General features: G+C 42.7%; 1 protein-coding gene across 3 annotated transcripts in view; it reads left to right on the forward strand.

Annotated features, from left to right (window-relative positions):
• Window positions 1-5,195, forward strand: part of CDYL (chromodomain Y like) — a 246,818-nt gene extending 241,623 nt beyond the window's left edge. For all 3 annotated transcript variants that reach the window (XM_010597553.3, XM_064280000.1, XM_064279990.1), the window contains exons 6-7: window positions 3,815-3,958; window positions 5,010-5,195. In XM_010597553.3, coding sequence (XP_010595855.1) covers window positions 3,815-3,958; window positions 5,010-5,168 — 303 coding nt within the window. In that variant the 3' untranslated portion in view covers window positions 5,169-5,195. The remainder of the gene's footprint in view (window positions 1-3,814; window positions 3,959-5,009) is intronic.
• The last annotated feature ends 4,625 nt before the right edge of the window (window positions 5,196-9,820 follow it).

Consider the following 9,820-nt stretch of genomic DNA (forward strand, 5'->3'; position numbering starts at 1 on the left):
ACAAAAAGAGGTCTCTGTTTCTCTTTGCTCCTCAGCGTTTCGCATTTATCTGGGTGTTAAATTTTTTAAATAATAGGGCAATTTAGACGAAATTAGGTATTTGATGACTGTAGTTTAAACCATCTCAGGTCCTGTGCTTAGATGAGAAGGTGTTAAAACCCTGGATTGGTCCCATCGTTTACACTGTTGGGTGGATTTGGAAATGCCCTTAATTGTCCTGTCCAGGCATCTGATGTAGGTGCCAAAGGTGGGGGAAGGAACCCAAAAGCCAGCAGGTGTTCAGTGTACCCACCTCTGAATGGGTGTGGGTGGGCCACAGAGATGTGACCAGAAGAAAGGACCATTTTGGTTGGCTGTGGCACAGTCAGCACCCAGCCTGTCTGGTACCAGGCCTGAGAAAAGCAAGAAAAGAGAATGAAGGAGACAAAGAGCAAACAGAACAATGGTAGAGAATTAAATTGCCCCCAAACCAAAACACCAAACCTCTTGCCTTCAAGTGGATTCTGACTCACGATGATGCCATGTGCATAGAGTAGAACTGCTCTGCAGGATTTTCAAGGCTGTGATCTTTCAGAATTAGATCACCAGGGCTTTCTTCTGTGGTGCCGCTGGGTGGGTCGAACCGCCAGCCTTTATGTTAGTAGTTGAATGCAAACCGTCCCCCCGCCCCAGACCTAAACTGACCTCCAGATAACGAAAAATGACATTCTAAGACTAGAGAGAGCCAATAGGATGAGGTAGAAAAGAAACACCTAAGTGATGCCTTGGGGCAGGGAGAGTCCTTCGCATCCACTGTCTTTACAAAGGAGGGCAGTGATGATTCAGTGGTAGAACTCTCACCTTCCAAGCAGGAGACCCAGATTCCATTCTGGGCCAGTGCGCTTCATGCACAGCCACCACCTGTCTGTCAGTGGAGGCTTGTGTGTTGCTATAACGCAGAACAGGTTTCAGTGAAGCCTCTAGAAGAAGACAGGCTAGGAAGAAAGGCCATTGAAAAATCAGCCATTGGAAACCCTATGGATCACAGTGGTCCAGTCCCATTGTGCATGGGGTCTCTCCATGAGTCAGGGGCCAACTCGATGGCAACTCACAACAGCAACCATTGCAAAGACTGGTTCACATTGGGCTTTAAACATAATTTCATGCTTAAGTGATGTTGTCTTTATGTTGAGAGTGAAAGAAATACAAGCTAGGAAACAAAATTCTCTGTTAACCGTGGAACACGTACCACTAATCACTGTATCAGGAGCTCCCCTTTTGTCATCGTTTCTCATTGCATTTGAATCTGCCTTCAGAAGAGCTAGCTAGCCACTTATGATAACACGAAGTCAAATTTCTAAATCCACTGTTTACTTATAGACCTCCTTTTTTCTGGGAAGAGGCTGTTCAGGGATTTTGCAGAACATCACCAGAGCCTTGAAACACTCGTGAAGTTACCCAAGACTTAGCTCAAGTAATAGGCTCTCTCCACTCTTGGTGATAACTACCAACCTTACGAATCCTCAATAGGAGCCTGCTTCCCAGCCCTATTTTCCCATTTCTACCCATGTTGGAAGGGTAGCACATCGTAGGCAGACGTGCTTTGCCAACTCCTGTGTGTGGCTTTCTGAGCTGTGTATTTCACATGCAGTGAACTGTCTTGGTGCATTTAAACAACGTGTACAAGGACTATCAACTGAGAGATGTTACTTAATAACTTAAAACCTTTTCCTAATGATTTCATCTCTTTTGGAAAGGAAATTACCTACCAGGATGTGTTTTATCTGAGCCCCAGAAGGTCAAGGCCAAGTTGTCTTTCTGACCATTGGTGTCTTCAGGAAGGCTAATCGTGCAAGATGAACTATGGGCAGAAATGGTCGTGTCGGAATAGTGCCAGGTGTTTGTGTCAGATACGTATTCTCTCCTCATCTCAGCATCTGAGAGCTTATCGCTTGAATGATGTAAAAGCCATTCAGATCGTGCTGGGACATTAAAGGGATCTAGAATCCAGGACCAGATAGTGTATTTTTTTCATTAAATATGTTTGCTTTCTCCATCAAGCCACGTGAAGTCGCTATAGTCAAACCTTCATGACTGGGGTGCAACAGCAGGTCCTGAAGAGTTTCGTATTTTAATATCCAAGTAATAAAATGTGGCCTCCAGGGTCTGCTTCCAGCAGAGACGTTTCACTGACATTGTCTCTGTATATTGAAAACAAGTCACCACTGGCCTCTCAGATAGCGAAAATATCGTGTAGTAGTTCTCTGCCTGGTTCATGTTCCTAAAATACAAATCACCTAGTCTTGGGTTTGTCTTGGCTCCCCAGGATTGTTTTATGTATTAAATGAGTTAATGCATGAGAAGAGTGCAGAGGAGAAGGACATGCCAATAACGTCAAATTAATGGCAAATAGACTTTTTATAGTTTAGATTTCTTGGTTAAGTCCTTGTGATTCTGTATTAGACAATACAGTTAACCTTTTACATTCTTCAGTAATCACAGCCCAGAATGTTACATTCCCACCGCCTAGGTGATGCCAACCTAAGGAGTGGCTCACTCTTGGTGGAAGGGCCTGGAGAGTGGCTCATAGACCAGACCCTGGAAATCGTGAAACAGAGGCCCAGCCAGGGCAGGCATCTTCACAAGTCGATCGATCCTTGGGTTGGATATTCAGGGTGAATTTCCTGGGTTGGGTTTTCTTTGCTACCTCCCCATCACATCTTTTTTTGTTTTTAAATATTTTACTGTGTTTTCAGTGAAAATTTACACAGCAAATTAGGTTCCCATTTAACAATTTCTGTACATATCATTCAGTGACATTGGTTACATTTTCCACATTATGTCAGCATTCTCATTATTTCCATTATGGTTGTTCCATTTATGTTAATCTAGCTTTCCTGTTCTCCCCTTCCATTCCCCGCAACCGTCTCATCTTTGCTTTAGAGTAAATGTTGACTGTTTGGTCTCATATAGGTGGGTTTTTGGGTTTTGTTTTGTTTTTTAAGGAGCATAGTACTCATGGGTGATTATTTTATGAGTCAATCTGTTATTTAGCCGAAGGGTTACCTCTGGGGGTAATCTCTGTTCAAAGTTTAAAGAGTATCTCAGGGCAGTGGTCTCGAGGTTCCTGTAGTCTCTACCAGTCCAGTAAGTCTGGCCTTTTTTTAAGAATTTGAGTTCTACAATTTTCTCCCGTTCTGTCTAAGACTATTGTGTCCCTGGTCAGAATGGTCAGTAGTGGTAGCTGGGCACCATCTAGTCCTGGTCTCAGGATAGATGACACCAAGGTTTGTGTAGGCATTTATCCCTGTAGACTAGTTCTTCTTTGAATCTTTGGTTTCCTTCTTCTCTTTGGCTTCAGATGAGTAGGGAACAATAGTTCTGTCTTAGATGGCCGCTTGCAAGCTTTTAAGACCCCAGACGATAGTTACCAAACTAGGATATAGAATGTAAACTTTATGGACTGTGTTGTGCCAGTTGACCTAGTTATCCCATGAGACTGTGGCTCTAAGCCTTCAAACACAGTAATCAATCCTGAGAGGTGTTTGTTTATGTCTGGGAAGTATCTGTGGCTGTGCCCCCTATGCGCTTTACTGTATATATGAATGTATCTCCTGTACTCCCAAACATGTATGTGCATGTGCACACAGATACACTATACATGCACACGTATCTAACGCATATACCTTCCTATACGTATGCATACATTACCTACCTGTATAACCACTCTCGAAGTTTTTGGTTTGTTACTGCTGTTGTACTGAAATTATGTATGTTACAGCATTTACCAGTAACATCCATCACATTTCACATCAACATGAGTTCTCTCTTTCAGGCAAATGAAATGTTGCTCAGTGGACGGAAGCTGACCGCACAGGAGGCATGTGGCAAAGGACTGGTCTCCCAAGTGTTTTGGCCAGGGACGTTCACACAGGAAGTGATGGTTCGAATTAAGGAACTTGCCTCTTGTAATCCAGTTGTAAGTCTAACTTTTTCTTACATATATTACTTTTAAAAATACGGCCTTTTCCTCCAAAGAGCTCACGCAAATATGGTATCTCCTTAAATACTCCACTTTTGCTCTCTACAGAGTCACCTTTGTGTGAAATGCTGATCAAAGCTATAATCGATAACTGCAGCTGCAGGTCTCTCCCTTTGCAAATACTTAAGAATTAAAAGAATGACATTAATCTGGCATTGCTGTCTGAAATTCAGTAATTTAACATGTCCTATATTTTTTTTTTTTATAAATGGGGCCTTGGTGACGTAGTGGTTAAGTGCTACGGCTGCTAACCAAAAGGTTGGCAGTTCGAATCCACCAGACGCTCCTTGGAAACCCTATGGGGCAGTTCTGCTCTGCCCTATAGGGTCATTACGAGTCAGAATCGACTCAACAGCAGTGGGTTTGGTTTTTGGTTTGGGTTTACTGTTCTGAAAGCCCTTTCATAGAATCGTGTTTCATTCCCCCCTACCTTGCCCCCCTCCCAACACACACACATAGTGAACCCCTAAGTTTTTGTTAAATAAATGTGCTGGAAATATTTAGCCTTCTGCCTACAAAATTGCATTTAGCAAATGGCAGGATGAAATGCTTAATATTAACTGGCACAACTCCCATCAAAACTATGCCAGACATATCTGTGAACAGCCATCCTATTATTTAAATTAAATTTTGGTCTCTGAGCATAAGTTCTCACTTTTCATTGAGCATCAAAAGAATGGATGTCCAGTTTGGGGCCCTCGTGGGCTGGCAGCAGTCAGCAGTTGCACAGGGGTGAAGACTGGTTCCCTGCAAGTGAGGGCTAGGGCTGCAGGTAGCTCCATGCTCAGTAGCTAAAAAGCCACACCAATATCTGGTGTGAAATACACTTTATTCAGGTATCAGTCCTGACATGTATTGTGGAAAGGGGGCAGCCTTTTTAACAGGTAATTGCTCAACTTGGAGGGTTGCCTCCCTAATCAGGGGAGCGTGGAGCCAGCGGGTGCACACATACCCTCCCCTCTGGCTCACTGCTTGTCATTTGGCCCAGGTGCTTGAGGAGTCCAAAGCTCTCGTGCGCTGTAACATGAAGATGGAGCTAGAGCAGGCGAATGAGAGGGAGTGTGAAGTGCTGAAGAAAATCTGGGGCTCGGCCCAAGGGATGGACTCCATGTTGAAATACCTGCAGAGGAAGATCGATGAGTTCTGACTGTCAGAGTGCAACTGAACGACACTGGAACTGTTTGTTGTGAGACATCCAGGGCTCCGTGTCGCCCTACTCCACCCTCACAGCCTGAAATAAGTTTACCCAGAACTCACGCTTGGAACCAGGACTAGAAACCTCCAAGCTATTTATTATCGAAGAGTTTTTAAGTACTGTAACTTTCCAATAAATAACTACGAAGTTCCTTTGTCAGACGTCATTGTTTTGTACTTCCTGTACACACAAGTATGAAAGTGTAATGGTGAGCACTACACTGCTCTTCAAAGCTCTCACTTCTGTTACCTTTGGCTAGTAATGTATAAAAAGGAAAAGCATTGTGTTTTGCTGTCTCTGGGTAGCAGGAAAATCTGGAATAATGTCATTTTCCTTGTTTTTTTTCCTTCTGGAGCAGAGAATCTGAAGGGTGTTAGCCAACCTCACCTTCCCTGTCCCAGATAGCGATACAGATTGATCTGAGACGTTGCCTTTGTCTCCAAGAAGGTACACATACCTCAGAGATGGAAAATTCTATATCAAAAGTAAGGCTTCTCTTGGGATGACTCTGATGAAAAGTCCCCAATGAGCATACCCAAACTAAATGTCCACTTAGGGTCTCTGCTGAGACATGAACTGGTCCCCTTCCTTTTTTACTCTATCAATTCTTGCCCAGTTAACGTGAAGAAACCACTGTCTCTCTAGAAGAAAGCTTGTTTTGCAGTATTAGTGAATCACTGAATAGCTTAAGTATGAATATCTAAGTTATAAGTTAGTCTTAGTGGGTTTTAAGTAATTAGTTTTTGACCCTTTTGAAAAATAACTGCATAAGTGCTTCTTGTTGCTGGGTGAGAAATACTACTTTATATACAGTTTTGGTTTTCTATTTGCAGATATAATTGATGTATTACACCAAAAAGAAGTATTTTTATGTTTATAATGTATAATTTTTAGGTTCACTTAGAATATATTTTATTTAATAAGTTAAAATTCTTTGGCACACTATCAAATGCAAAAACTCTTTTCAAAAAAACTACCTTATATTAGACATTTAATGTTCTTTGTCTACGCTTTTCTGTCCACACAATGTACTGACTCCAGTATGGTGTCCAAGAGTGCCCTGTGTACATAAACATTTTGCCTTCCTTCTGGGAGGGTGCTGATTCCTGACTACAGATGCCTTTTATTAGTTAGGCTTCTGAGCTTGCAATCATATTGAATGTATGAAGAATGAAATAAAATCAGACCTTATTTTTGTACAGTTTTGGAGTTTATACTTAGAGCTGACCACCTCCCGACGGCGTGGAGAGCTGTACAGTGTAAATCTGCCTTTGCCTTGGGATCGATTGGTACAGTATTTTTGCATCTGTGGGACCTACTTTTTTGTTTAGTAGTTTGAACTATATATAAACTGTACAATCTGTAAAGTTTTTATAGAATAAATATGCAGCTGTGAAAACTGGTTAAATAAAACTAATATTTCTTAACACATTTCAGATGTTTCACTGGTAGTTCTTCACTTCTGCAGTCTCTCGGGGTGTTTTCCTTGTCCAATTTTTTTGTGAAGTACATGGATAAAACATTTGTACAGTTTCAAGACTAATGAAACAAACACCAGCTGGGAAGAAATAGATTATTACCAGTACCCTCCCGAGTCACCTCTACCTTGGTCCTCCACACCAGGTTACCATTTCCTGAATTTTGTCACCATGAGTCAGAACCAACTGAGTGTTTTGGTTTTTGTTGTTTTCCCCTAGTACTCTCCAGCTCTGCATTTTAAGTACTGCACAGCCCCTCAGAAGAACTTAACATTAAGCACTGGAGACTGGGCACTAATGCCCACTCAGGCCTCAGACCAGGGACATCACCCTCTTGGCCTTGGTTTCCTCAGCTGTGATGCTAATAGTGACAATAGTCAGCACTTACACTACAGTCCGTGCTAGGTACTGTTACAAGCACTTTACATGCATTGAATACTTATTTTACAGAGAATAATTTATTAATATATATTAATAATAAATTATAAAATGAGAACTTTCAAAAAAAATTTGATAGGCTGATAGTTTCTCATCCCTAGCAAGAAGACTAGTTAAGACTAACGAAATCAGAAGAACACAACAATTTAAAAGATGAAGGGAAATCTGTAACCATGATATAAACTGGGGAGAGAAGTGCATGAAGGGCACCTGGCCACTAATGCAGATGTGACTTGGCACCTGTCAGATGGTCAGAGAGTGAAAGGTGTGTCAGGTGTACTCACCTGGAGAGAGCTTGGACTGGTCCAGCTTCTACAGATGCAGAAATCATTTGTAGGCCATCAAAAATCTCAAGGAGGTCCAGCCTCCACTTGAAAATAGCCCTAGATCCCCAGCTACTGAGCAGCCTCAAACCACACAGAATCAGGCCCATGCTATGCCAGAGCTGGACTGGACTCTCCAGATGGCTGGTTCCCCCCTTCTACCCTTACCCGTTCCCAGGCACAGACAAGTCTCGTTAATTGCCCTGGGTCCAGTGCCCCAGGTGCCTAGTCTTACCCAGAGATTGTGATTTGGTTGGTCTGGTGCGCAGCCTGGGCAGGAAGAGTCTGTAAAGAAAGATCTCCAGGTGATTTCTAATCTGCAACCAGGTTAAGACAGTCACTTCTCTACCCCACTTTTAGCCAATCTTCATCTGATTCTAGCAAATAACTGTTGAGGAAGGCAGGCACACGAGCAGTAGGGGAAGGGCACTTCGAGGCAAGCCACCTGATCCCATGGGGCCTCAGTTTCCTCATGTATAAAATGAAACGGGTACATGTGATGTAGAGATGCCTTCCTATGCTGAAGTTCTGGGCTCTACTCCAGGGTCAAACATTGTCCAGGATAAATCTTTTCACTTCCCCCTATTCTTTCTCTGGAAGGTCAGGGCTACCTCGCATGTCGTGGAGGCTATTTGAAAAGCCTTAAAGGCCCCTGCTCAGAAATACCTTCCCACACACCTTTTCTAGGACAGAAGCCTGGGGTTAATATGTCAGAAGACTCTCAGAAGCCCAACTGCACCCTAGGATAAGGTCATGAGCTGGGAGAAGTTAGTTATAGGAGGATGGGTCAGTAACAGGCCAGCAGGTGGGCTAGAGGGTGTAAGATTTGGCAGAAGCAGATAGGACCTGGCTTCCTCAGGGCAGTGATGGACTAAGTCATTAATAGCTATATGTCCCCAAGCTGCATCTCTCTTACATGCATCTGTAGCTACTACTGCTCATAAAATACTTTGTTGCTAAACCTTGTCCCTTAACAAAACCAACAAATTTCTTAGCCAGATTCTTCAAATCTCCCCTGAAAACATTGGGTATATATTTAAGATTATTTTTAATCTGCTAGTTTTACAACTTCCTGTCATGACGATCAGTTATTATCTTTGTAATTGCAAAGCAATCACAGGAAAAATTCAGCTTCTAGTAATTACGAAATGATCTGGGTAATTTGGACCTACCCTATCCCTTCCCCCTCCACTGAAGACAAAAACCTAGGATAAATGTTTAAAATTCTAGCCAAAAAAAAAGGCCAGACCCATGGAAGCAACCAAGGTGCCCATCAACAGATGAACGGATAAATTATGTATATTCACACAATGGAATACTATGCATCAGTAAAGAACGGTGAGGAATCTGTGAAACATTTCATAACATGGAGGAACTGGAAGGCATTATGCTGAGTGAAATTAGTTGCAAAAAGACAAATATTGTGTAAGACCGCTATTATAAAAATTATTATAAGAACTCAAGAAATAATTTAAACTGAGAAGAAAACATTCTTTTGTGGTTACGAGAGGGGGGAGGTGAGAGAGGGGTATTCACTAATTAGTAGATAAGAACTACTTTAGGTGAAGGGAAAGACAGCACACAATACAGGGGAGGTCAGCACAATTGGACTAAACCAAAAGCAAAGCAGTTTCCTGAATAAACAATGCTTTGAAGGCCAGCGTAGCAGGGGCAGGGGTCTGGGGACCATGGTTTCAGGGGACATCTAAGTCCATTGGCATAATAAAATCTATTAACAAAACATCCTACATTCCAGTTTGAAGAGTGGCGTCTGGGGTCTTAAGCGCTAGCAAGCAGCCATCTAAGATGTATCAATTGGTCTCAACCCACCTGGATCAAAGGACAATGAAGAACACCAAGGACACAAGGCGATTACGAACGGAAGAGACAGAAAGGGCCACATGAACCAGCGACTACATAAGACCAGACTTAATGGTCTGACTGAGACTAGAAGGATCCCGGTGGACATGGCCCGCAGACCTTCTGTTGGCCCGGGACAGGAACCATTCCTGAAGCCAACTCTTCAGACATGGATTGAACTGGACAATGGGTTGGAGAGGGATGCTGGTGAGGAGTGAGCTTCTTGGATCAGGTGGACACTTGAGACTATGTTGGCATCTCCTGCCTGGAAGGGAGATGAGAGGGTGGAGGGGTTTAGAAGCTGGCGAAAAGGACATGAAAAGAGAGAGTGGAGGGAGAGAGAGGGCTGTCTCATTAGGGGGAGAGTAATTGGGAGTGTGTAGCAAGGTGTATATGGTTTTTGTGTGAGAGACTGACTTGATTTGTAAACTTTCACTTAAAAAAAAAAAAAGCACAATAAAAATTATATAAAAAAAAGGCCAGACCCACTGCCATTAAGTCTATT

Source organism: Loxodonta africana, chromosome 1, assembly GCF_030014295.1.
Source record: "Loxodonta africana isolate mLoxAfr1 chromosome 1, mLoxAfr1.hap2, whole genome shotgun sequence".
Classification (NCBI taxonomy): domain Eukaryota; kingdom Metazoa; phylum Chordata; class Mammalia; order Proboscidea; family Elephantidae; genus Loxodonta; species Loxodonta africana.